This window comes from Pyrgilauda ruficollis, unplaced genomic scaffold (assembly GCF_017590135.1).
Source record: "Pyrgilauda ruficollis isolate IOZ18807 unplaced genomic scaffold, ASM1759013v1 scaffold83, whole genome shotgun sequence".
Lineage (NCBI taxonomy): Eukaryota > Metazoa > Chordata > Aves > Passeriformes > Passeridae > Pyrgilauda > Pyrgilauda ruficollis.
In genome coordinates, this window is record NW_024530266.1 from 1,214,633 (window position 1) to 1,241,927 (window position 27,295).

At 44.4% G+C, this 27,295-nt stretch overlaps 2 protein-coding genes across 3 annotated transcripts; both read right to left on the reverse strand.

Annotated features, from left to right (window-relative positions):
- Positions 1-6,339: 6,339 nt before the first annotated feature.
- On the reverse strand, positions 6,340-15,204 carry NUP35 (nucleoporin 35). Of its 2 annotated transcripts, none has more exons than XM_041487721.1 (9): positions 15,105-15,204; positions 14,149-14,319; positions 12,088-12,215; positions 10,348-10,408; positions 9,616-9,757; positions 9,172-9,241; positions 8,952-9,080; positions 6,989-7,156; positions 6,340-6,632 (listed from the first exon to the last, which is right to left on the reverse strand). In XM_041487721.1, the coding sequence occupies exons 1-9, from the start codon at positions 15,136-15,138 to the stop codon at positions 6,555-6,557; spliced, it is 981 nt and encodes a 326-aa protein (XP_041343655.1). In that variant the 5' UTR covers positions 15,139-15,204; the 3' UTR covers positions 6,340-6,554. The 2 variants fall into 2 exon arrangements, with proteins under 2 accessions (XP_041343655.1, XP_041343657.1); XM_041487723.1 differs by having other exon boundaries at positions 15,109-15,199.
- A 772-nt stretch (positions 15,205-15,976) lies between these two features.
- On the reverse strand, positions 15,977-23,184 carry DUSP19 (dual specificity phosphatase 19). Its single transcript, XM_041487727.1, has 4 exons — positions 22,913-23,184; positions 22,784-22,830; positions 21,343-21,495; positions 15,977-17,114 (listed from the first exon to the last, which is right to left on the reverse strand). The coding sequence occupies exons 1-4, from the start codon at positions 23,130-23,132 to the stop codon at positions 16,893-16,895; spliced, it is 642 nt and encodes a 213-aa protein (XP_041343661.1). The 5' UTR covers positions 23,133-23,184; the 3' UTR covers positions 15,977-16,892.
- Between the last annotated feature and the right edge of the window lie 4,111 nt (positions 23,185-27,295).

A 27,295-nucleotide genomic window follows, 5' to 3' on the forward strand; every position in this document is an offset into this window, starting at 1 on the left:
TGCAGCCAGCTTGGCCCTGCCACATCCCGTCCCTTCCCTGTGGACATGCCCATGGATAGGACAGTGGAGGCTCTGGGGCTGGAGGTCCTGCTGGGCTGGGGCTGGAGACCCTGCTATCCTGGGGCATCCCGGGGCTGTCCCTGCCTGTGGATTACAGGACTGGGCTGTCTTCTCTGGCTTCTCCTGCAACCTCTCAGCTCTGGCATTCCTTGCTCTTTGCCAGATTCAGCCAAGGTCCAGACACAAGGGCCAGACTCTTCCCGTAGCTGGTGGCAGTCTGTAGGCCAGGTACTGAGAGCCATCTCCACCTTCTCAGCCGAGCATCACCCTTGGAGCACTCAATGGATCATCTCTCTCTTCCCTATTGTTCATTCTTTTGCAGATGTTTACAAACTTCACTTGGTGTCGAGAGATGATCACCACGTTTACCAAGGGTGCACCAGAACCTGGCCCCACAGCCACTCAGAGCATAGCTGCTGCTCCCAGCCTGGATCTTTTTGGGGAGAGAGTTGTCTCCAATCCCAGTCAAGTAAGTGGCCTGTGACTAGGGCTGGGTGTCCCCAGGAATTGCGTGGCATCTCAAGCCAGTTCCACTGGGCCTCCTCAGCCTTTGAGGCCCAGCCCAATGTGGTGGGAAGGGAAGCACTTTTCAGGGAAGCTGGGGAAGTTGCTGCTCTGGCAGCTCTCCAAGTCTCCCCATGCCTTCTGCAGGTGCCAGGCTTTGTTAGGAACATGCACCAGAAGCTCGCGTCCAACGGGCCTCCAGACGACAGGCTGTTCATGGACATCCTGCGGCTGACTGAGGCCCACCCCACCGATGTCGCAGTGACCCTCCTGCGCTGTGCCCCATCATGTGACAGGTACAGAGCCCACCTGCCTTGAGGGCTCAGGTCTAACCAGTCTGTCAGACTGTACATCACCCTGTACAGCCAGTCCAATGGGGTCTGCTTGACAGGCAGAGAGTTCCAGGAGCCACTGGATTCTCCATTTCCCAGCCCTGGCTTGTCAGCACATAAGCCTCCTGACATGTTCCCTCCCTATGCCTCAGGGCACTGCGGTTCTGTCATCTGGGCCCTTGTGGCTGCCCAGGCCACAGTGCTCTGGCGGAGACCCCCCTGACACACAGTTCTGGTCCTGCAGAGGTGCTGCAAGCATGTGGAAGACCATAGCCTCATCAGGAACAACAGTGGAAAAGGTGCTGCCAACACTGCTTTGTGTGATGGATGGCTGGCCACTGCAAAAAATGTACACCTCTGATGGGGACAACAAGGATGTATTTGCCCTGGCTGTGAGTTTTTGTAACTGGCCTTTGCTTGTACACAGGTTGCTTCTCCAGAGCCTCTCCATCCTCTCCCCCACTGCAATGCATCTCCCTGCCTCAGGCACTGGGCTGAAACCTGGCTTAGGGGCAGGTTCAAGGGCACTAGCCAGATGCTCCCCCTGTGTCTCCCCTGGCCTCTCCCTCATATGCTCAGGTCTTCCTACTCGGTACTGAGTGCTGTCTCTAGATGGTTTATCCTTTGCAGGCAACCAGGGTGATTTGGGAGATTCTCCGCCTGCCCTGGTGCCCAGAGCCATTTGTGGAATATTCCCCCAATCTTGTTGTGTCTCTGCTCTGCCAAGTTCTCATCACTACAGAGCAGATGTCAGAGGACGTAAATACTTTCTGGAAGAGATGTCAGGAGGAAAATGGCCTTCCTACCAATCCCAACAGGTGCTCCACCCCAGTCCTCCTGTCACTCCCACATCCCCAGGGCTAAAGCCTGGGGTCCCAGCATAACCTGGCCTTTGCTCTGCACACAGCTTTGTAGTGAACACTTTGAAGGCATTGTTCCACCATCTGCAGTGTGTGGATTTACTGATGGCAATGGAACGCAAGTGTGCCTGGGACACGCTGCTCTGTGCCGACACCCACCACTATGCAGTGGGTCTGCTGGCCAGGTGAGACCTCGTTCTCCCCACCGCCCCTCTCCTCTGTGCCCGGAACAGCCCGCACAGTCCCCGTGGTCACGGGCGGCAGCGCCCTGTCACCAAGGGAGGGAGGAGCAGACTGGAAAAGGCTGGGAGAGGAGGCTGCCCGGCGAGAGCCGCCTCGCAAAGCGCCCTCGGGGCGGGGTGGGGGTGCTCGGGAGAAGCCCAGACCTCTGTGAGCCAGCCCTGGGAGAGGTTTGCCCACCCGGCTCGGGGCTGATGGTGCCTTTTTCTCCCCACCAGGGAGATTCGCCGTGCCTCCATACCCTTCTGTTCCTGCATTGCGCTGCGCCTGCTCACACGGCTCAGCAGAGAGGAGCCACGCTGGGAACTGCCTGCCCTGGCCTTCCTCGTGGAGGTGAGCCCGATGGCCAGCGCTGCTGAGCTGAGCTGCCTCCCAGCCCCCTGCCCTCTCGTAGCCGCAGCTGCCTGGCACGGTGCCCGCGCCCTGTGCTGCTGCCTTGGCTCAGCCCTGTGCACTTCTGAGCCTCCTGCCAGCTGGGCACCCCTGTCACCGCTCTGTGCCTTTCAGGTGCTGGGTTGCCTGGACTTGAATGAATGGGGTAACAGCATCCTGGAGATCTTGACGAGGCACCTACAGAGCGAGTCCATGGAGAGGTGTCGCCTGGCACTCAAAGGCCTTGTGGTGCTCAGCAGGGACCCCTCAATGGTGAGGAAGTGGCAGCTGAAGCCGTGCTGGCAGCGTGGGGCTGGGGCAAGCAGCCCCTTGGCCTTGGCTGGCCTTTGGGAGCTGTGGCAGCTGCTCCCAGCTCTCCAGGCTCGCTGTTCAGCTGCCTGAGCGCTTTGGGACAGGCCTTTGGCTTCTGCACTCCCTGGCAGGCGGGTTGGGTTGCATCACTGGAGCAGTGTTGGTGGTGAAGTTTTTCATGCATTCACAGCAGAGCCTTGTGTTCCACATAGGCCAAAAAAATGTGCAGCCTGTCTGAATGCCTTGTGGAGCTACTGAAGAATGAAGACACAGAAGTGGTCGAGATGAGTCTCTCTGTGTTCACAAATTTACTCCAGCACAAAGATATCCACACATCCAGCCCCACAGCCCCGAAACTGGCTGAGGCGCTCCGGCCCCTCTTTGACAATGTAAGGCTCTGCGCCCCCAGCCACGGGCACTTGGGTGCTGCCCAGAAGTGTGGTGCCCTGTGGATTGCTGGGCCGGTGCACAGGAGGGCCTGGAGAATCCAGTGCTGAGTTTTTCCTTTCCAACAGGACAACAGCCTTGTGCAGCTGCTCTCCCTTCGCCTCTACCAAAAGGTGATGGAATCGGTAGTGGAAAAGGGGAAAAAGGCCCTGAAGATTCATGTGAGCCAGAGCCTGCTCCCGCTCTTCTTCCACTGCCACGATGAGAACCGGCGTGTGGCACAGGTGAGGCCTCCTGGGCGCTGCTGTCCCCATGGCAGGGGGCTCAGCTGGCTCCCCACACTCTGGCACCTCAGGGGCTCCAGCCTCCTCCTGGCCTTGGCCCAGAGACGCAGGTCCTGTGCCCTGGGCTGTGTTTCCACCTCTGGGTCTCTGCTGCTCTGCAGGCCTCTCGGGAAACGCTGCTTTCTGCAGTGAGGTTCCTGAAGAGGAAGGACCTCAAGCAGCTGCTGAAGACAGACGACCCGTGGAGTTTTGCTGAGCGTGTGGTAAGGACAGCCTGGAATGTCCAGTGCAGCAGCTGGCAGAGGACAGGAGCCGAGCGGCCGAGCACCTGCGCCTGGCCCTGCCGTATATGGAGAGCCCACAGGAGCCCCTGCGAGAGGCGGCCATCAGGTCCATTGGTGAGCCACAAACCCGGGGTCTCGGTTCCTCCCTTCCCCATTGCATCAGGATCCGGGCGCGGGCCATGGCAGGCTCTCTGTTCCTAGGGATTGCCGGGATGCTCATGAGGGGACAGCCAGAGGAGCTGCAGCTCATCTGTGAGGGTGAGTGAGGCCGGCGGGGTGTCAGTAGGAGCTAATAGGAGAAGCTGCAATCTCTGCCCCAGCTGGGGCTGGCTCCGCTCCTTGTGTGGGCAAGGGGCAGCATCAGAGAGGACAGAGCCATTTGAGAGGTCTGTGGGGGGATTTGTGGCTAGCACTTTTAGCTGATGTTTGTTGTGTCCTGCTTCCTCCAGGCCATGGCAAGAGCTGGGTGGGCTGGGTCCCTTCAGGGGGTTTCCTCACTCTGACTGTGGGTCTGTTTGTTTCAGCCCTTCAAGCCCTTAGCACAGATGACAGCCCCTCCAGCACAAACCTGATAGTTCGAGTCATGTTAGATGAAAGAGCTACAGCACTAAATTCATCTTCTGGATCGAGACAACCAGGACAGCACCAGATCCCATGCAAGAGGAAACAACCTGGAGATCAGAGGAGAGCAGCTGGAGCTCCAGGCACTGCTGATGCTGGACATACCTGAGCTTGCCTTCCCTCTACTGCTCCCTACCTGCAGCCCTCAGACCCTGCTTGTTCCCTTCTCCTTCTCCCGAGCTCATCCCTCTGCTTTGCTTGCCATTAATAAACATTTCAGCTTCTTCACCTTGTTTGTATCTTTGTGGAGCTGAAGTGGAGCCAAACCTGAGCCCTGGAGCATAGAGGCCCCATCCTGCCGTTTTTTTCTCTGCTGTGTTTTGTGCAGAGAAACAAGGTAGATCATGCTGGAAAATCTGGTTTCACAACACTGTGGACCTAAGGGTCTTGCTGAGCACACTGAATGTCACCAGTAGGACAAAGACCGTGGATTTTAGAAGAGTCAACTTCAGGATTTTCTGAACCCAGCTGTGAGGGTTTCCATGGCAAGCATCCACTGAAGGCAAAGGAGCTTGGAATGCTGGAAGTTATTCAAGAATAGCTTCCTTGAAAGCACAGCAGTGGTCCTTCCCTACAAAGGGAGAGGAAGAGAGCAGAACCAGAGACCACCCTGATTTCCAGTGACCTTTGGGTGTACTAAAAATGAAGGAAATGAAGCAGCAGTACAGGGGCTGACACATGACAATGTCACTGTACTGAGCGCTGTCAGGCAGTGCTGGCTGCAGTTCTGGTCCCCACAACTGAGCAATCACAGCTCCTGCCTCACACACTGTCAGAAACCCAAACAAGTGAGACCAGAGGGAGGAGACTCTTCCAGTCTCCCTTGGGCATGGCTGCAAAACAGCTGCTGCTTCTTCCTCCTCCTGTATTTGGGGTTTGCTGTTCCCAGAGCCAGGTTGTGCTCTATTTTCCAGACTGTTCAGGGCAGGCATGAAAAGTGCTCCGTGCAGTGGAGAGTCCTGGAAGGTGCTTACAAGAGCATCTAACCCAAATCTACCCTTTTGCAGTTTAAATATGTGGTTTTCTCTAGCAAGAAAGAGCTTCTCTGGCTCTGTCAGTGCCTGTTCTGCTCCCTTTCGGCTACCTAATGTTGGGATAAGGAACTTGCACCAATTCCAGAGTCTGCAGTGACAACCAAGTTGCTGAATTTGAGATTGGTAAATTGGTATGGTGACTATATAAGGCTAAGCTGGAGTCCTAAAGCTCCTTTGATGCTGTGATGTTTTCTCAGCAGTTGAGAACTTGAGTACAATTGTAGTTTTGCTCTCAGCTCTGGGAATCACAGAATCCCCCAGCAGTTTGTATTGGAAAGTATTTTAAAGATCCTGTAGTTCCAGTTGACTGGCTATGGGCAGGGACACCTTCCATTACAATTGGACTAATCCATCTTTACGTTCCCTCCTCTGGATTTTGATTTAATGTGAATACATCAGCTGGTTAGATTGTGTAGCTCACAGAAACAGGAACAGGAGTTTCCCAATATCCCATCTAAACCCACCCTCTGGCTGTGAGAAGCCGTTCCCCCTGTTACTGAAGGCTCTTGCCCAAAGTTCCTTTCCAGCTCTCTTGGAGCCCCTTTAGGCACTGGGAAGGGCTCTGAGGGCTCCCTGGAGCCATCTTCAGGCTGAACATTCCCAGCTCTCCCAGCCTAGCAGTGTAATGCTCCAGTTCTTGGATCGCTTCCTGGTCCTTGCTGGCCTCCTCTGGACTTCCTTGAGGTCCTCTCCATCCATCCGAAAGCCACCACAGCTTGCACAGACAGAAGCTGCCCTCAGCTGCCTCAAGGGAAGAGCACACACAAACCTCCCGCTGTTGGAAACACGGAGCTGGGGAAGGGCAGCCTGACCTCCCAGCACTGCTAGGAAACTTTTCAGCTGAGGAAGGAGTTTTGTTTCACTGGAGACAGCAGCTCCCCCTTTGGCTTTAAATACAACCAAAGGCAAAGTCATTGATTAGAGTCTGAATAAAATTATGTATTCCTGTCTTGCTCACCTCTCCCTCAGGAAACTGACAGGCCACTGAGTTCAGACAACTTTTCTTAATGAGACAGAATTTTTTCACAATCATGCCATCAGAGAACAAACAGGGATAAAGCACTTTTATTTACACTTAGTCTGTAAAACCATGTGTACACCGCCATCATTTAAAGTGCAGGCTACACGTCTTCTGAATAAACTGAAGGCATAACAGGTGCTGTGTAAGATAAAATACTGCCACCAGTAGTTATACAACTAACTACAAATGCCAGTAGCATAGTTCAAACCCTGTCCAGCTTAGTGTGTTACTTCCTCTTGTATATTACCAGCCAAAAACATATTCCATTGCTTTAGATACAATACTTTCATCTTTCCTTGGAGTTTGTCTGTCAGAAACCACCTAGAAGGCAGGGAGAAAAACAAAAAGAGAAAATACAGAGAATCAGTCAACATGTAGGTAATAGTTTTTACACTAACCATTTATTTCCTCTTTTCCTAAGTGCTACTACATTTTGACAAAATATGTTTGAAATATCTTCAAAACAAGCCCTTATTCCCTGGAAAAGTGACAACTCTTTAATTTAGTATTTTTTTATTATTATTTTAGAGACTGAACAGACTGAGCTTGTACGTGAACCACATCATTAAAGAACTGACCGCAAAAGGTAAGGTCACATTGAAGTTAATGTCCGCACAGCCTCGCAGAGCTAAGGGGAGGTAACACAAAAACACATGTTCCTATTTCCTTCAAAATACCTGATAGTCACTAGTGGAAGCCTTATATGCTGTTGCAAGAGGTCTCATGGTAGAAATCCTTGCAGTATTATTTGCAGGTTGTGTTGGTGTGCTGGCAGATTTTGTAGGTGGAGTGAAAATCGAAGACATTGAGGACGTAGAGCTTCTTTCAAAGTTTTCCATCACACTCTTAAATAGAGGGTTAATATAATGTAAACAAATACTGAAAAGTATTACAACCTTTATCATCTAAAATTATCAACTATTTGATTTTTTTTTTGATAAATCATATTTGAATCCCAAAAGATAAAAGGTGTGTCAGTACGGAACATATAGGTACACATGACCACCAAGAATTTTCGTCACTGCAATCATTTACATGTGGAATTATGCCATTGTAGTGGAAGGCTGGAATCTGTTCGCTGTCTGTACTAAATGTACATGTAAATGTAGAGAATACAATACAATAGGAAATGCAATCAAACCTCAAGGCTCCATTTCGTAAGTTTGTGTTTAGAAAGAAATGCATGTAGAATGGAAGAGGTAGGAGGTGACTTGATGGGAACCACAAGTTCCACAACAAACTAGAGAAAACAGGATGGTAAATAACATGATTTAGTGCATTCAGACTCAGTAGAGCACAGGATTCCACCAGCCTAAAGACAGCAGAAATTCAGCAGCACATTTGGTAGAAAAGCACTTTCCAAAACAAAGAATAGGATTGGTTTACGTGGTGGGTGGGCAGCTGACTGCTCAGCGCAAGGGGAACCCATGGAATTAACTAATACTTTTAAATCAGAAGCCTAAGTGCTGATGTCAAATCCATCATATCTAGTTTTCAATTGTAGGAAAGTCTTACCAAAATCAATCCTTCAATGGATTAGTCTCCTGAAATCTTTTGCCTCCAAAAATACAAATTAATGACTATAGGTTTATTTATGGTATATGAAAGTGGATACTATTCACAAAAGACAAAATGAGGATTCAAAAGCAATGAAGATCAGATGCCTGGCAATTCTATGTCTTAGATCATTTCTCCTAGAGCTTCAGCTTACAGACAATTCATTCATCGATACAAAGTGGACACCAAAAGAGTAAAAATGCATGGACAGACCATCAGCAGAAGCCCACAGAGAAAAGGGCCATAGAAGTACTTGTTTCTGAATTTTACTGAGTATAAGAAATGTTTCAGACTGTGAAAACTTTAGTAATTGCAAGTTCAGTTTCTAAGCTGCCATCTCACAATGATTTACGTTGGAAAGCTTACATTACTCTTTAGTACCATATATCCTTGAAGGAGACCAAAAAAAAAAAAAAATCTGTGTAGAATGACTGAAGAATGACTGTTATTTGCTTAAGCTAATGTACAGTACCCAGTGCAAAGGGCTGCAAGTATTAAAGGTTAGGATATTGCCAATACCTAGACACTAACAGCTCATGTTACTATTAAGACTACAAGACGGCCACGTCTACCCCCAACTACTACTTACAAGAGAGTGACATGTTTTTATAGGGGCAGGTGGGAGAACAGGATTGGGATTTTCTTGCTAACAAATTTTCAGTCCAAAGTACTAAGAGAAATTCAAGAGCCAGAAGTACATAGTCACATAAAAAATAGAGAGGTACAATTAGGAGCAGCAATAGTCTTAATCTGCCATTAGGTATCTGTTGCATTCCAGTCAGGAAACTTGTCTCAATTGTGTCTTACATTATGGTTTCACTTGCTTGTCTCATACAGCAATATAATTGCATGCATTGTAACTTCCAAGGAGCACAGAGATTGCTCATAATGATCCTTCTCAGCAGGAAATGTTGACAAATATTTAAGAAAAAAACTTATGTAAATGTGTAACAGACTATATCTATATAGATGAACTACCTACAATGTCCAATTCCAAAAGAAAAAAAATCAAAAAGGTCAGGGAAAATAAAAAGAAAGACCAAAAGCAGAGTGCCTTTGAACTAAAAGCAACTATTAACTTACTTTATCTATACAAGGCTTGACACCAATCATGATAGATTCACCAAAAATTCTTCCATCTTTGCTTAAGGCTTTCCGGGCTTGAAGCTTGGACTGATATCGAATATGCATCCAGTTTCCTGTGTTGGACATCTGAATGAGACAAAGTGAAAATTGTGAAATGTAGTTTTTAAAATGCTTAATTCACAACGTTTTCTGACATAAGTGTCAAACTAAGACATACCACATGCTTTAATATGTTTCCATACTGAGCAAACTGTAGTAGAATATAGGAAGCTGATGCTTGAGGAAATCTGAAAGACAGAAAAAAATACTCAAAAAATTATGAGTAGTTTAAAAATTCAGGTGTCAAGATATAACCCTATGAAGCATTTACAGAAATCCAGAAGAGACCACTATAATATCAGAAGCAGTGACTTGAGAAATGCCACCACCTTCTAGGCACTTTACCACACACCCCAACAGCAGAATGGTGCCTTTCTAATTAGAAAAAATAATGTGTAGCTCAATTTAAGATGCCTCACTGAAATGCAGGTGTTTGCTTGCTTTAACCATAGCTGTATTTGCAACACATACCAATGCCAGACAACATCAAGGCTCAAGTATTTTTCTCCTATGCTGTAAAGACTTAACCCATGTTTTTCCAATACTTTGGAAATCAACTTACCCAAATACAGTTACCCATGTGTCATCAAGTTGATCTTCTGAAGTAAGGGAATCACCTTGAGTATAAAAAGGATCCAGCTGAGCAGGAGATAGAGTAGTCTTCTTAGGCTGCCCAATACTTGCAGGACTGAACATGCTTGAAGCTGTTAAATTGAAATGGTATTGCTGAACAAATTTCTTTTGCAAGACAGAGGTTTATAAATAATAAATTCAGTGTCAAGCATTTCACTTGTATGTGGAAGAGTTTGATGGGGATTTACTCACAGACAGAACAAGTAAGTCAATCATAACTTCATATCTGCAAACACACTAGTAAGTTTTTATGACCAGCAACCTAGTGCTCTCTTTGACTTCAAAACACCAACAGCTAATACAGTTGCCAAATAGGAACTGGTTAACAGAATAAAGCTTAGCAAGAAACCACTGGTTCATACACAAGATATCAAACCTTGTGAAGATGGAAGGCAATCCATCAATCTCAGCTCCTTCATTTAATTACAACCACCTCTGTGCTCAGTCCAACACCACATTTGGAACAAGGAAAGTTGCTTGAAACTCAGTCTCAGAATGAATGATCATTTCCTACTCATACCCACACACCGTTTGAAAAGCTAACAAATGCACCACCTCCTCATAAATTAGCAAGGAACTGATGTAGCTTGAACAGTGATGATTTTTCTGTATTAAAGAAAGTAGTATGAAAAGGGAATAGAAATTTTGACAGGACATTTACCTGCTCCCGGAGTTGATGGCAGAATTCCAACTGATGGGCTTTGTGTTAAAGTAAAGCTGGCCTGCATTAATATACAGAAAGTAACAAATTATTCTTATAGGTATACTGCTCAGATCAAGAGAGACAGTTTTCAAGTGATTTAAACATTCAGGTAACAATATTAACTGTTTACCTTAAGTTATTCCTTACTTTTTAGAAAACAGATATTTGCAAGTATATTTAACAAAAGATTGCCAAGAGCTATTAATGAAAAGTTATCTGACTACATATTTGACATATGCTTTGTGAAACAAAGTAGCTTTAAGTATCAATACTCAGAAACCCTTTGGTTTACCTTCTTAAAACAGTCCTGTCACTATTGCTGCACTGTAGTAAGTCACACATTCATGTGCATCCCAATGGGAATGATATTAGTATCCTAAGTTTATCAGCATTTTCACTGCCTAAAGGGTTCAGAAATCACGGAAACATAACCTTCCCTTGTATGGAGACTATTACTAGACTTACTTTCCTGCTCAACTATTTAGTGCATAGAAGGAAAGTATACTTTGAGTTTTAGATGGTAGCAGTTGTTTTCTTTTTAACACAGGATTTCAACACCCCAAACAATTTTAGTCTATTTTTAGCCTGAATCATGGCATTTCTTAGATACAAGATGGAATAGCCTGAAGTACCTGTAGACCTAGCAACAAAGGTTCTGATAGCTGCTCAACATTTTTTTAAATTTAATATCCAGTCCTTTAAGACACTATAGGGTTCTGTCCTTCATGGAGAACCTCAGCTTTCAGAATAGTTTTGAGAAGGCAACACTCAACACAAAGACTGCTCATTTAGTTTAAAATGTTCTCCTTGCATCAAGAGTTCAGTGAAAAAGGACCTAGTAGTGCTTCATTAGTCAGTTAAGCAGCAGAGCTTATTATAAAATTTATCTCATAGAAATTTCAGTGTTTCTCTTTCAAAATTAACCCCAACTGTCTACCCAAACTTTGATTAGATATTTTATTCAGAAAAAATTCCTTCTGTTTCCATAAGTGCCTCCATTGCCTTCTAAAAGGTAATCACAGAAACCTGGAATTATTAAGGTTGGAAAAGACCTCTGAGATCACTGAGTCCAACTGTTAACCTAATATTGCCATCCTGCCCCCTAAACCATGTCCCCAAGTGCCACTTCCATGCATTTTTGAACACTTTCAAGGATGGCGATTCTAACACTTCCCTGGGTGGCCTGTTCCAGTGCCTGACCACCCTTTCAGTGAAGAAATTTTTCCTGATATCCAATCTAAACGTCTTCTGGTCCAACCTGAGGCCATTTTCTCTTGTCCTATTACCTGTTTTACAGGGGAAGAGACCAGCCTCCACTTTGCTACACTTCCTTTCAAGCTGTGGAAGGGTCCTTCTGGCAATCAGCAGCCCAATAAACTCACAAGAAAGTGAAAAGCTGACAACAAAGCTGAATTTGAGAACATAACCGAGTCATGGCTTGCATAACTGAGGATGACTTGCATTTTTCATTTCCCACCGAACTGAAAATTGGCAATAACAGGAATTTGCTTCATGACCACAGCTCCTGTTTAAACAGGAACAGGTACACAGAACAACCCATACTAAGCAACAGCATGATCTGAAGGGTCACCACTCATTTTGCTAAAGCAGTTTATACAAATAAATTTGAGAATCCACTGAGGCAGTAAGCTGCCTCACATCTTCTGCTAAGATCAGGCCAGTACAGAAGACACTTACTGTTCTTCTTGAGGACAGAGGTGTTGATCCAAGCCCAGGACTAGATAACTCATCATATATGCTTCTAACTGGTGGAGCACCACCTTTGTCCTTATGTGAAGGGACTACTGGTTGTGGTGGAGACCCTCCTGCGAGGCAAAGGAACAAAAGTAGAGCATAAGAAAACGTGTCATTTTGCTTTGGTGCTACTTGTTCTTGAAACCTCAGTAATACATTCAGCCATGCTCTCGTGTTGATTGTTGTTGAGACTTGATTGTTTCACTGGAGGTTTGCAGAGCCATCTGTCCTACCAAACTGTTCAGGTTTGAATGTTCTAGGTAGGAACATCACAGGTGTCTCAAACAGCATCCTACAGAAGTATTATTTAGAACTTTCAGACCTCTTATTAACCCATTATATTCACTGTTTACATGTTCTTTCTCTGAAGTCCTGAGCATGGCTTTATCTTTCAATTTTAAGCCAGGCTAGAAATCTATTTTAATTGTTTCAGAGACTAACTTGCCTGTAGTACAGACGAAAAAGCAAGATTTTTTTAAAAATGAGATATCCTACATGTTAAAGAACCACACCCAAATGCACAGAGACATTGCACATTACTGTCACATTCCCACGGTCCCAATTCCTTGGCTTCTCATCTAATTTCATATTAAATAAAAATGTAAACTCTTGAGAGCAGCGACTAGAGCTTGCATATAGACAGGATGAAGTTAAACCAGCTGCCCTCCCATTCTGTAAACTTTGGGACTTCCAGTATAACAGAGAATTAAACTCCTTGAAAAGGCTTGACTTAACCCTTCATGTGGATTTACCCTAGGGAAAAAAAAAAAAAAAGTAGTTTGCATCAAGTTTTCCCTTGCAAAGCATTTGCAAACCAAGCTTTTCCAATCCTAAATTCTGAGCCTCAAGACTCCGCTCTGAACTGTTTAACACGTACAAGAACTGCTACTGTTACATGGAATAATGTGCATTATGTAAAGCACTCTCCCATCAAGGTTTGCAGTTTAAGTGATGTACTTGATCACTCCCTTTGGGAAGTCTGTGCTAGAATCTTACTGGCTCCCCTTTTCCTAAAATTGATACTCTGAGGCTATAATAAACCCTTTAAAAACCATTTGGTGAAATTCACATGATTACTTTCAATTTCATAAATATTTTCATAAGAGGTTTGTTCCCAGATGTGCAAGGGCAGGCAAACAAGAGCAAGAAGCAGAAGACAAACAAACCTCCAATTATGGAACATTTTAAGTTGGAAGGGACCTGGAAAGATCATTGAGTCCAATCTGGTCTGACATTCAAAGAAGAGAATATTTTATTAAGAGAAATTATTGGAGTACTTTAATCCTCAATTTTTCCTTCAAAATGACTAGCATATTAACACCATCAGACATTAAATTATGCCAACTGATTTAGTACAAAAGCCAAGATCACGCATGGCATGTCAATTACCCATTCTTCTCAGAGAAGAAAACAGATGTACAATACTAACATGGGGTAAGAACTTGTAATTTGATTAATTGGGTGGTTAAAGAGAAATGAGCATTCTACTAGCTAGGAAAACTGCTCCAGTCCAATGACAGCAGACATCAAGACTTTAGCTATAACCACTAGATACTAATTAAGAAGTTTATTTTCAGTTTTTCACCACCCAGTTTTTGTAAGTTTGACAACCTGTGACCTTTTAGAATTCAAAGAAATAGAAAAAATTCTGCAAAGAAATCAACAGTTTGCACAAGTTGCATTTAGTTTGCCAGCAGATATCTCTGTTTTCAATATCAATGTATGTGCAATTGACTTGTAAAGAGTCATATAATTTGATTCTGTATTGAGAGGTTTATTACCTTCCCTGCAAAACAAACTTTTCCTGATACCAAAACTGTCACATTTAAAACATTTATTATAATTGAATACACTGAGTTCACCACTTACTCAATCAGTAGAGCTTGCTTATGGAAAGATATAAAACTATAAGGATTGAAGTCTGCAACAGTCATGCAGAACAGAGACAAAACTTTTTTTTTTTTTTCTTTCAGGACAATTTTCCAACGTTTAACAAATTCTGACCTGCAAGTAGTGGAGACCTTGTTTCCATGACACCGACTGAAGGGCCGTATAAAGCACGTGGCTGCGGAGTCACTGGTGCAGGTAAGTCACCCATCAAAAACCCAGGGAGAAATTGAGCACTAGTTCCTTGTTTTGGAGATGTCGGGGAGCCAAGAGTCATTGGTTCAGCTCCTGAAAACAAAATTTTACAATATGAAAGAGACAAGAGAAAGACAAAGGCAGCTTTTTCTATTGTGGGCTCTATGAAAGAAACATAACACAAGAAACAGGAAGTGATTAAATCACAGAATCCCAGAATCGTTAGGGTTGGAAGGGACCGCTGGAGATCATCTACTCCAAACCCTCTGCCAAGGCAGGGTCACCCAGAGCAGGGACACAGAAACGTCTCCAGGCGAGTTTGGAATGTCTCCAGAAAGGGAGACTCCACAGCCTTCCTGGGCAGTCTGAGCCTCTTCCAGTGCTCGGCCACCCTCAGTGTAAAGAAGTTCCTCCTCACGCTGAGACAGAACTCCTTCTTGTTTTGGTTTATGGCCATTACTCCTCTCTCTGTGGCTGGGCATCACCGAAAAGAGCGTGGCACCATCCTCTCGGCACCCGCCTCGGAGATATTTGCATGTATCGATGAGATCAAAAGCGGTTCAATCTTCATTTTACAGGTAAGCCGAGTTTATCACAACCTTGCATTTGTCGCAATTACAAGTGGCGGCCGACGGATCTAACCCCGCTCCCCTTTCGCACCAGCCCAGCGCGAACCGCCCCTTCCCGGCGCCGTCTCGCACTCGGCTCAGCAGCACCCACTCCCCGCCTAGCGCAGGGGGTCGGTCCCGGCCCCACTCCCCTCACAGGAGCGCCGGGGAGCCCGCCGGGCGCCCCCGGCCGGGCAGCGCAGCCCCCCGAAGCGGGCCCAGCACGGCCGAAGCGCGGCGCGGCCGGCGGGAGCCGCGGGCCCCGTTCACCTGCGGGCGGCAGCTCCATGGCGAAGGCGGCCATGTCGGCCCGGAGGGCGGGAAAGAGGCGGCGGCCGCGGCTCCGCCGGGCGCTTTCAAACGGGACGGAGCTTCCTGCCGCCGTCACTTCCGACCCACCCCATGGCATGTTGGGACGAAATGGGGCGGGCGGAGCCCCGTCCGGCCGGGGGTGAGGGTGGCGGCCGGTCCGCTCCCGGCTCCTCGGCAAACGGTCCCTCAGGGAGGAGCGGGTCGCGAACAGAGCTGAGGGAACGCCGTCACCGTTACCAAGGGCTGCTCCCGGGCTGCTCCCGCGGGCTGGGAACTCGGAGCGGCCTCCCCACAGTGCCTTCCCCAGGGGAAGGGTGTCAGTCAGTGCCCGGCTGCGGCACCGCGGCCACCCGGGACAAGGCGGGGAGCTGTTCCCCGCGGACACGGGGTCAGTGACCGCGGACAGCGATCAGATACCGCGGGGTTGCCTGATCCCCGCATTAACGTTTGGCGTGGAATCATGGAATGGGTTGGCTTGGAAGGGATCTTAAAGCTCAACCAGCTCCACCCCGTGCCACAGGCAAAAAGACTTCCCGCTATCCCAATTCGCCCTGTCCGACCTGGCCTTGGACACTCCCAGGGATGGGGCGGCCACAGCTTCTCCGGGCAGCCTGTGCCAGGGCCTCCCCACCCTCAGGGTAAATAATCTAATCTCTACCTACAGCCTCTCCCGGAATGCATTCCCCCTTGCCCTGTCACTACACACTCTTGAGCGATTCACGCTGAGAACGAGAGAGGTCGTGGTTCAAACACAACCCTGTGGTACAGCTCAAACTGCTGTACCAGGACAGAACGCCAATCCTGAAACCAAACCTTTAGCACACAATTAATCCAAACACAGTGTTCTCTTTATTTTGTTGCATATTAATATATCAAATAATGAAGGCCACAAAATACTATTAAAATCTTGTCAAATTTTTTTTAAAGCATAATAGTAATTTCAGCCTGGGATCTCTCAGGAGGATGAAAATTACACATCCTATCATGTCTGTTCTTTACATATGATGTGGAATGGAGTGAGGGGACAGCACCAGATGTGACGAAGACAGTAGCATGAGCAGAGACAGATCATTATCAACATTTTTTATATCTCTACTGAAATTATGTACAGGGAAAAAAAACCCTGCTAGTTCCAAGACTGTACTCATCATGTTAGTGCACTTCAAACTACTACTAGATGAGAAACAACAGAAATACACAAAGCATTAAAGCATCCTATGCATTTTGAGCATCCTCAAAAGACCATAGTTTTAATTAAAAAAAAAAAATTAATGGCTAGCTAGCCCACAAAATTCAGTATCATCATCTATAGTTGCAATATAATTTTAAAATCCATTATATGAACATTTTATTATCTCGATTTTACAACCAACTAGGAAGGCACAGATTTGGAAAGAAAGCAACTTACCTACCTCAGTTATTTTACTTCCTTTCTCTATTGCCTGCATTTTCTGATGGTTCAGTAAGCAAATCATCATTCTACTGTTTTCTAATATTTCAAGGAAAACTGAGCTGTATCTTTTTATTAGTGCTCTGGTTTTAGGCAAAACTTCTCTGAAGTCAGTACAACACCATTTGGCCTTTTGATGACATGCTAGAAAAAACAGGGTCAAAGGAGGGTAAGAAAAAAATACATAAAGACTTGAAAATGCAAATGTGAAAGGGGATTTCAAAATGACAGATTAAAGTACATCCAACATCTCTTCCTGTATAGTCAAAACAGATAATTTCACTTCTCCCTTTAGATCAGTCATGATTGTTTATGCTTCCATTTGTGTTTAAAATCTGTTCTTGGTACTTGTGGAGCTGCTCCATGAAGCCAGGATTTGGACAAGCTGCAGGCCTTGCATTTTTCACCAAGGAAAAGGCTCTGGCAAAGCTCAGTCTTTCTGAATTCATTAGAAAACCAATGACTACAGCTGCTGCACGGGAGACTCCTGCATTACAGTGAACCAGTACCACGCCATCCTCCAAGAAAGAAATGAAACATAAGTTATTAACATAAGGATATTCATTAGGCAGATTACAAGTGTAAGAAACTTTACATAAAATTCTTGTAAGACTTATTGAAAGCTCCTTGCTGAGCTCAAAGCAAATATTTACATATATCAGTAAGTCCAAATAAAAATATAAGCATGATATAAGCATGAAATTAAGTATTTTTCTACTCAAAATGTTTTATTATTACCAAATTTGTCAAACCTAATTCAAACCACAGAACTAAAACACATCCTCTGTCTTTCTTCCTGAGGCTTTACAGCAGCCTGTCAATGTAAAAACCAAATCACAGACACCTGGGATACTGAAGTATCTGATCTATTTGGGTGCCAATTTTGAAATAGATTTTATTTGCAATGTGGAAAGGAACTCAACTGTGGATGGGTGGAATGTAGGAAAACAGAGATAGTGGTGAAGGTAATCTCACCCCTAAGGAGTTACAGCTGTGCTAATTATCAAGAATTAGGAACAGGCCACCCTTAATAGGCCACAGCTGGATCCACTTAGGATGGGCATTGTAAAAGAGTAGGTTGGCTGGTCGAGCAGTTGGATGGAGTTTGTTGGCTGTGCTGAGAAGAAGGAGTCAGTGCTGAGAGGAGCTGCCCATGAGAAATCACCAAGGTACAAAACCTTTGCAATAAGATAGCAACACTCAATGGTATCTTGTTAAAGGTTAAAAACATAGCAAGGCAGCAAACAGCTGGGCACAGAGGCAGATTTTAGAACATCTTGTAGCCCCAGTTGTGTGTTTCTTTGTGTATTCTGCAGGGAAGATTCTGGGTAAGAGGGATCATGCACAGGAACAGAAAAATTAGAAAAGACATCGTGTGATTTGCAACAGATCTCTCCCTTCCCACCCCACCACCGGTACAGCTAAGGCCGCTTAACTGGGAACTAGGGTGCAAAATCCAGAACTACTCAACCTCCCATAAACTCACAAATGCTTCTTCTGGGGTTTGAATTTAGGCTTATCCTGAATTGTATATAAAATTAATGGGTTTTATGTTACTTAAACATTTCCCACGCAACCTTTGAGACACGTGAATGTCTCTTTTTAGACACTGCAAGTTTTGTTAAGAAATAACAAGCCCAAATTAATGCAAAGACAACTAGACAATCTAGCATGTCGTAAGCAACGTTTGCAAGGCCCAGGCTTTGTGATGCTGTCGTGTCTGTACATCAGACTATGACCTGGAAAAGCCCCTCTGACACAAAAAGAAACCACCAAACCCTCAGCACTTCCATATTCTGAATGAAAATACTGAAACATGACATGATGTGCTCAGATACTTGAGGCTAAACAAAACTGATCTAGCTATAAACAGCCTCTTCTGTTTGCCCTTAACAGATACAAGTTACTTAATAGGGATTTTACCCAGAGACAAAAAGGTCCCTCTTTTAAGCACCAGGGTTCCTTTCCAGGAACTTAATAGTTTATGTTACAGAATTGGGAGCTACAATTATCTGGTATTTTAAAAAACACACAGATCAGAAAATGGTTCCTGCTCCAAAAATCTTCCAGTTTAAATAAAAAGACAAAGGTCTGAAATGGAGTATTATTATCCTCACTGGAGAAATTCCAAGCTGAGACTAGAAGAATGAGGCACAACATCATGACAGAGCTAGGAACAGTGTAAGCTCCTGCATCCCAGCACAGCAAATAACACCCCCAGCCTTCCTTGCAAGGGAAATCACACCTTCTGTGCACTGCCTGCTGGAAACTGGTCTCTAATTTTTTTTTCTTTGTATAGTTCATGGTTTATTTCCCTCTTTCACATTTAAGTCTGATGTGTCTTTTTAAGTAACTGGTTTGTTTCACACAGCCAAAAATTATATAGTGATACCCATTAATCCTGGAAATTATTGAACAGAAATTAATTTGGGCCATAATATGAAACCAACTTTAATACTGAGAATGTTTATTTTTTCTTGCTGAAGTCCATTGTTTACAGTTCATACAAAAATGAATTTGGTATGTCATTCTTAACTAATTTTGCATTAGCTGTGAATACAGAATAAAAGTAAGAAATAGACAGCAAACAGGAAATTAACCTCTATTTACCAAGAACTCCTTGCTCTGATCCTGACACCCTAAGTTTTCTTGCCCAGAAATGGTCTGTGGACTTGCAAGAACCATGTAAGATTATAAGATTCAAGACCAAGTTGGTTTTTTTTTTTTAATTTTTATGGAGAGAAAAACAAAATCATCTTCCACCAAGAGAAAAGGTGATTATACAATGGTTCTACACAGTGAGCAAAAAGTCTCATCAAGGAAAGAAATTTAAAAGAAGCATAAAGCTTTTTGTGAAGTTGAAGGTTAATGTAACTCCTTATAGATTAATTTTATTTTGCAGTGAAACTGAGGCTTTTTCCTTAGGAAAGATGGAAGAGCAATAAGGAGTGATGTTCATGAATAAGCAAAGATTTTCTCTTTGGAAACACAAGATTTCAGAAGTTTTATTATTAGATATTCAACATACAACAAAAGGATCCCTCATTCACAGTATTATGACTTGATATGGGTCACTGAACAGGTCATGGAAAACCTGCCTGCCAAGTTGGAGCTTAGAAGAAAAGTTGAGCTCTGATCAGTATCAGAATTTGTACCATGGTGTCTAGAGCCATTACAGTTTTAGAAAAGTGAACCCTGTTACAAGTAGCCAGCTGGCAGTGACTTACAGAACCGTGCAGGCTTCACTTGCATCCTCAAATTCACATGCTCTCATACCTCCTTTAGGGGGTTAAACCATGTTCTAGAAATAATTTCTCATATATCATGTTCTCTTACCAGTGAATATCTCTTCCTCCCCCATTTTAGGAGATGAAACAGTAGTGTCTCTGTGGTTACTTCAACAGAAGAGCACTTCATGACACAATTTATCATAAGCTCTTTTAACACTATTTTGACAAAGAAAATAAAGTAATTCAAGCCACCCAGAGATCTATCTCTGTATACCACTATCATGTGCTTTTTGAACTGATCCTGGAGAACAACTACTCCACCAGTCACCTTCTCTTTCATCCACCTCTTCCATCAGAAAACTACTAATGTTGTTGTGTAAGTTTTCCTGTAAACTCCTTACCTACAAAATAGTAACTGAGATATAAACACCAGAGACAGAAAGCAAAATTGTGCAGTTGTGAATGGCAACTTTCATTTAGAAATGAACTGGAAACTGTAATTAGAAACCTTGAAAAGGTCATTTAGTGATAATACGTTATCACATAGCTTGTAAATTATAAATGAGAGAAGGAAAGAACACTGCGAGACAAAGAAAACTGGGGCAAGATCATCTTTTATCCCAGTCTACATAAACAATGAGCCTGATAGATATGGTAGAATAACACCCTATAATATTTGGTTGTTGAGTTATAGTTTAGATACCAAAACAATGGTTGCTGTAAATTACACACTAAACCTGAATTTATCAGCTCTGAGTTGGGCTACAGATAACTCTGCCAAGCACCCCAGAAGGGTTTTTCAGCCTGTTTTCTACATCACATCCTTTCAGGATTTTGTGAGCAGTTAAATCACTTTTGGCCCCAAGACTACTAACACATTCTCTGGTATTCTTGGTATGTATGTGGATTCAGAGCATCTTCTTTGAGCAACCTGGTCTAGAGGGAGGTGTCCCTGCCCATGGCAGGGGATTGCAGCTAGATAATCTTTAAGTTCCCTTCCAACCCAAACCATTCAATGATGCTATAATGAAATGCACAAGGATGGTGAACAGCTGATGATAAACCACACAGCTGTTTTTTAATGATTTTAAACATAAAAATCCTGTTTCTTGCTATTAATCCAGACCAGTTTCTAATCCAAAACAACATTCCCAATGGAGAAATAATTTTTCTTCATTTCCTTCTGTCAGGGGTAGTGACTTGGATTTAAGATGCAATGGTGTCATCTAAAGTCAATCCCTGGTCCAACTGTTTTAAAGATGCATTTCCCTAAAACGCAAGATAGTCATTCTGAAAAAGCAATGCTGGAGGGAATGAAGGTTAAAAGCAGTGCCATGCCTCTAGGAATGCTTAGAAATTACTTGGATTTTCTATTTAAAATTTAAAAAGACAATGGCAAAACAACTTATTTGGTACCATATTTTCTTTTAACAAAAGAAGCTGCTTTAGTTCTTACGTAGAGTTATAAATAATCTACACAGGATAACTACTAACATCAATTATTGATAGACCGTACCTGGATCTTGGCTTGCTCAATAAACTCAAAACATTCAGGGAAATAGGAGGTAATATCAGTTTCTGGGAGGTCCAGAATGGAAATGGTCTTGTAAATAAAGTCATTGAGGAAGGCATTTTCGACTCCATATGCCACATTTAGAACGTGAGTGACCTAAGTTAAAAAAAAATAAAAAACAGGCATTTTCTGAAGATAGCAAGCAAAACGAGCAGTAACAAAGGTGCATTAATCTTTAGGCATACACAGACTCTACCTTACACTGATGCAATGTTCAGTTTTACATACATACATTGTCTGTGGTATGCTTTTCTCCAAGCAAAGTTTTGAAGCGTGCTAAAACATGCTGTGATAAATCTCAGGGTTTTTCTGAGAGGAAATGAAAAGATCAGTGCTGAAACACAGACTAAAAAATGGATTTTCTACAGATAAGGGAGTTTTCATCACATGGTTGGAAAAGAAGAGGAAGCAATAGGAATGAGAGCACAGACCACCCAACAATCACCCAAATTTCAAGCCTGCTCTAACCCATCAGCCTCATGTTCCTTCTGGTGAGTGACCAGAAACATCTGCTGAAGCAGGAGGATTTCAGAGTAAACTACACCTGTTCCTGGCAGGAGACACCACTCTGGCCTCCTGCCATCTCTGCTCTGTCCAGGCTATAACCAGGTTGTGAGTTATTTAAAGTTACAGTAAAATGACATTTAGATGGCACCAGATGCCAACCTGGTGCATGCTCTGTCCTGCAGAACCACCAGTGTCCAAAGGCCTTACCACCCCATTACTGCAACAGAGAAGAGTAAAAAGACAAAAATTTGAGACAGACTTAGAGAAGCTGCTTTGTTTTTCTAGTTTCATCAGTCCACCTAAGGCAAGGGGGAATGGTGCTGCTTAGTGTCTAAAGTGGAAATGCCTACGGCAGTGTAGGAATCTGTTCCATTAAACAGCTCTAAACAATTATCACTCTTGCAGGGAAGCAAGATTCTTTTCAGTGGTACCTAGCAACAGGATGATGAGCAATTGCCATAGATCAAAACATAAGAAGTTCCACCTCAGCATGAGGAATAACTTTAGATTGAGGATGGCCAAGCACTGGAACAGGTGCCCAGGAAGGTCACAGAGTCCCCCTGTCTGGAGACATTCCAAACCCACCTGGACACGTTCCTGTCTCACGTGCTCTGGGTGACCCTGCCTTGGCAGGGGGTTTGGACTAGATAATCTCGAGAAGTCCCTTGGAAGATTCTGGGATGCTCTGAAAGCATTTCAGCTTCTCGTGAAGCCAACAGAAACCCATCCACCTGCAAACGGAGCAGCCTTTTGAAAATGCAAGTGGAATACATTTCCCCCTCAGATTCGCTAGAGGATATTTCAGAATTTTTAGTTTGCAGGAGAAACGCATTGCGCGCATTACGCGAGATGCCTTTGTACGCCCACGAAACGTTACCTTGTGCTTCCTCATCGTCTCCAGGTCGTGAGCAGCATCCTGCGACCCTGCGGAGAGAGACAGAGCGTGCCCGCAGCTGCGCCGAGCCCCTGCCCGGCCTCTGCCGCCCGCCTCTCGCACCCCACTCACCCAGCAGCAGCCAGGGCTTCACCACGCCGACCTGCAGGTCCGCGCTCAGGTCCTGCACGAAGCCGCCGCCCGGCGCCGCCTCCTCCTCCTCCTCCATGTGCAGGCAGGCGCCGCGCCACGTCTCCACGATCCTGCGGCCGGTCAGCGTCGTGACGCGGGTGCGCTGCTTCCGCAGGTTGGCCCTGGAGAAGCTGCGGATCTCCTGGGCGAGGGAGTGCATGGCGCGACTGCCGGCAGCGCTGCGCCCCGCTCCGCGCCGCCCCGCGCCCGCCGCTGACGCGGGCCGGAGGCGGAACCGCGGGGCGCGGCCCCCCCGGCCCGTCCTGCCGTAACTCAAGGAGCCTGGGAATGGAAAAGGCATCTTTCCGGGGGCCTGCGGTTTGGAGAGCAGGCCGTGTGTGGCTCTAGTTGGGACCTGCTTGTCGGGAAGCGTGGGAAAACATTGGAAAGAGCTAAATGGAAAATTTTAGAATTAAATATATTTTTTTTGTTTATTTTTTTTTAATTTGACTAGTGACCAAAGACTAAACAAAATCGGTTTCTTATGTTTACCAAAGAGGCAAAATGAAGAAAAGGGAGACAAAGCAAGGCTGTTTCCCCCTTATTCCCAAACTTAATGCCCATGTTTTCGTGTATTCTCTGTCATGTGCCATTTGGGATGTTCCACAGCTGGTCATAGAATCACAGCCTGGTTTGGGTTGGAAGGGACCTTAAAGACCATCTCATTCCAAGCCCCCTGCCATGTGCATGGACACCTTCTGTTAGACCAGGTTGTTCCAAGCCCCATCCTGGCTTCCAGCGCTTCCGGAGATGGGGAATCCCCAGCTTCTCTGGGCAACCTGTTCCAGTGGCTCACCACCCCCACAGTAAAGAATTTCTTCCAGATATCTATTTCCCCTCTTTCATTTTGAACCTGTTCTTTCTTGTCCTGTCACTGAGGTTCCCGATGAAGAATCCCTCTTCCTTGTAGGTCCCTTCAGATAATGGAAGCCTATGTAAGTGTGTGAAATGTTTGTTTGTGAAGTGAGATAGTAATACTCTTAAATTCTGCCAGAAAAAATACATTTCAGTTTGCTAACAATCCTCTGTGCTGGTTTATAGAACAAGGAGGTATTACTACAGTATTTCTTCTCTTGTACTGTTCCTCAAACTTGTGCTGGAGGGATATGATGACTTTGAGAAGATTCTCCTGATAGTCCCCCAGAATGCAGCACAGACCAAAGGCAATCATGTAAAGAGGTCTACAAATGCCTTGGCAATTCAGGAAGCAGAGAATACTGTTAGGAAATGCAATTATTAACTGCAATTAACTGTTTATTATTTCTGGGAATGCCAGAGGCAGTTTTCTAACAGGAATGAGATATAAAATCAAGGTAATCTAAAAAAGGCAGAGTACCCCACACACTATCTGCAGCTGATGGGGTGGTAGGACGTGTGGACAGCAGCACTGCAGCTGAGCCACCAATGTGTCCCCTCTTTATGTTCTGTTAGGCCTTGGTTTGGTTTGGGTTGTGTCTGGTGGAAATTAAGGGTATAAAGAGGGGTTGATTTCTGACAATAAAGGGATCTTCTTCAGAGATATAGGGAGGTCTGTGAGTCTTTGTTCCCCATGGCTACAAGTGGACTGTGCTTCATAGCAGTTATCTTCAAGCTATAATGATGCAGAAGTTGATTAATTTGTTTTTTGTTAAGGCCTTATCAGTTATTTTGATGAAGTTGACAAGAAAGGAAGTGATGGGGAGCTTTAGTTCTGTGGCCCAAGCCAGCAATTACATAGAATTTCATGGCTGTTTTCAAGCTGTACTGGCTCACTGTAGCTGCCTCTGTGAAAGACAAGGCTATTAGGGTATCTTGCAAGAATGCAGAGAGCCTTGAAAGGGTTAAAAGCATTGTGCCTAGGTGTACTTGGGCAAGAATAAGAAGCATTGTAACCAGTGTAGAAGCTAGATGAGACTTGGCAATAAATAGAGAACAAAACTTGCAAAAAATGAAGGACAAAGCTTGCTAAAACCAGTGAGGAAATCAATAAAACAGCTAACAACAGACTGTACATGCCTAAAGGAGAAAGGTGAAAAGGACACGGTGATGAAGACGTCCAGCTTTCATCAGGAGACCACCGAGGAAGACCTGGAGCCTTCCTCAGTGCCACCATCAGGATGCGCTGTGCCTCGTGTATGCTAATGATAGTGATGAGTTTTAGGAAATAACTTCCATAACTGTGGAAAATGGATGTATAGAAAATTCTCAAAGCCTGACAGAAAGCTCACATAGTGTGCATCTGTATGCAAACCTTGAGATAAGGAATGCTGGCTTAGAAATGCCATGGAATAGGACAGACATTGTTGAGAGAGAAATGGAACTAGAAACAAGTTGCAAAGGGTGGCCTTACAAATAAGACTGGATACCTTGGAGAAACAGAACTGTGAATGCATTGCAGTGAGACCCACGAGGGGTAATTTCAGATGGTTAACTTTAAGGCACTTACAACATAGTGTAGCAAAAGCTGATAGACCAAGAAACGCTTATTCTGTATTGTAATTGAGAAATAATTTTAATTAAGAAATATTGTAATTAAGAATAGTTTTTCCTTAGAAAACCCTTCTCTAAGGAAAACTATGAATGTGCCTGAATGTAGCCATGTATTTTGATTTGCTGTGTGTGTGGTTGTGTGCCGTTAGAAGCAGTGATCCCCGCTCTGAATAGAGCAAATGCCCATTTCTTGGACTTTGTCTCAGAAGTGTCTCTTGGCCTGTTTTGGGGTGATTCAGCCTCGTGTTAGGAAATTTGCAAGCCTTAGCAAAATTTGCTTGCAGACAAGGCCCAGCATCCTCCCCTTAGAGTAACCAGGTGCTTTGCAGCCAGCTTCTGGCCCGTGTGAGTGCTGTGTAAGCATTTGCAAGGCTAAGACAAATCTGCAAGACACTCGCAATTAAACTTAATAATACAGCTAGGTGTTGTTCCTTGATCTCAGAGGAGGAAGATGCAATAGGCACGGATGCAGAAAGGCTGACTCACAGTAATTCATTTTCTGCTAGGGATGTTGATCTTTGTTATAGCTGCCTTAAACACCAGGGGTCCCTACTGGACAAAAAAAAATAAATAATCTGTGTGGCTCTTTTCTCTCGGAAATCCAAACACACTGCAGATGTTTATATGCAGAATTATTATCTTATTATTTAGTGTGTCCATTTGTGTCATAAACATTAGATCTAGCTTGAATATTCATAGACACTATTTCTTATAAAGCAGGCATTTCCATGATGATAAGTTGTTAATACTGTTCATTACAGGAGAGAAGATAATTGTGAATTAGAGTTTTAAACTGGGATTTCAGTTCACAGATGATTTCCTGTATTCATCTTGCATGCTTTGCTGAGAGTAGAAGACTTCTTTAAAGGTGTGGCAGGAGCTGAATGCTTTCTTTACTTCCTTGGCTGAATGTATTTATGGTATTTCTGGATCTTCAGGTTTTGAATAAGCTACATATCAATGCAAATGCAGTAAAGTAATTTTTAATGTTATGATTTGTCTGTTTTGTCTCTCAAGAAATTCAGCAGAACTTGTTCTATGGGTGTAAACTAAGAAATGTGTACTGTAATTACTAATTATTACAAAAAAGCAGCTTGTACATATTCAGAGAGCTCATATGGCAGTGCATCATCTCTCTGCTGTATCTATTTCCTTCACTATTATTTTCAACTAGGTACTGCCTGTACTTATTGATGCAAAAGAGCTGGCTCCCATCTGAAAAGTGATAACCAGACATTCCCGATAGCTGACTTTGAAAAACCAGCCTTGCACTCTGAAAGATGCATATGTTAGAGGGTTGAGCTAGATTGTAAAATGCACTGAAAATTGAGAGTTGATTCTTAGGTTGGTAATTTAACTGAAGTGGAGAACTGAATCCTAATTAGTACACTAATTACATCATATTTCAACCTGCATTTACCAGATGACTTTGCAGAGTAAGAGAAATGGGGGAGAAAATCAAACTATTGTCAGCTAATATCTAATAATGCCATAATGCCTCTGCTTCAGACTCTGTTCTGTGGTTGAAAATAACAGAGAAGTTGAAAATAACTCTGCACCAGTTGGTGACTGGATGACTGTGAATCATGAATGTAGCGTGGTGATGAGAAATGCAAGTGTGACAGTGAAATGCATGAGGAGGAATTTAAAACAGAGAGAGGGAAATAATAATGCCATTGTATGAAGTTCTCATAAACCTTTTTGGAAGTGCATTGTGCTATTTGGGGACCTTGGTATTCAGGAGAGTTGATGTCATACTTGAAACCAGTGCAAAGAATAGTTTAAATCTTAAATTGCACTGCATATGTCAGACTCTTATCAAAGCATTCTGTGGTACACAGACCCCTTGGGACA

Coding starts and splice junctions, on each gene's coding strand:
- NUP35 (XM_041487721.1), bottom strand. CDS start 15,138: ATGGCCGCCTTCGCCATGGAGCTGCCGCCCGCAG. Junction 12,216..14,148: donor AAGGTCTCCACTACTTGCAG/GTCAGAATTTGT, acceptor TTTGCCTCGCAG/GAGGGTCTCCACCACAACCA. Junction 9,242..9,615: donor ACATGGGTAACTGTATTTGG/GTAAGTTGATTT, acceptor TCTGTCTTTCAG/ATTTCCTCAAGCATCAGCTT.
- DUSP19 (XM_041487727.1), bottom strand. CDS start 23,132: ATGCACTCCCTCGCCCAGGAGATCCGCAGCTTCTCCAGGGCCAACCTG. Junction 22,831..22,912: donor GAAGCCCTGGCTGCTGCTGG/GTGAGTGGGGTG, acceptor CTCTCTCCGCAG/GGTCGCAGGATGCTGCTCAC. Junction 21,496..22,783: donor AGACGATGAGGAAGCACAAG/GTAACGTTTCGT, acceptor TTTTTAACTTAG/GTCACTCACGTTCTAAATGT.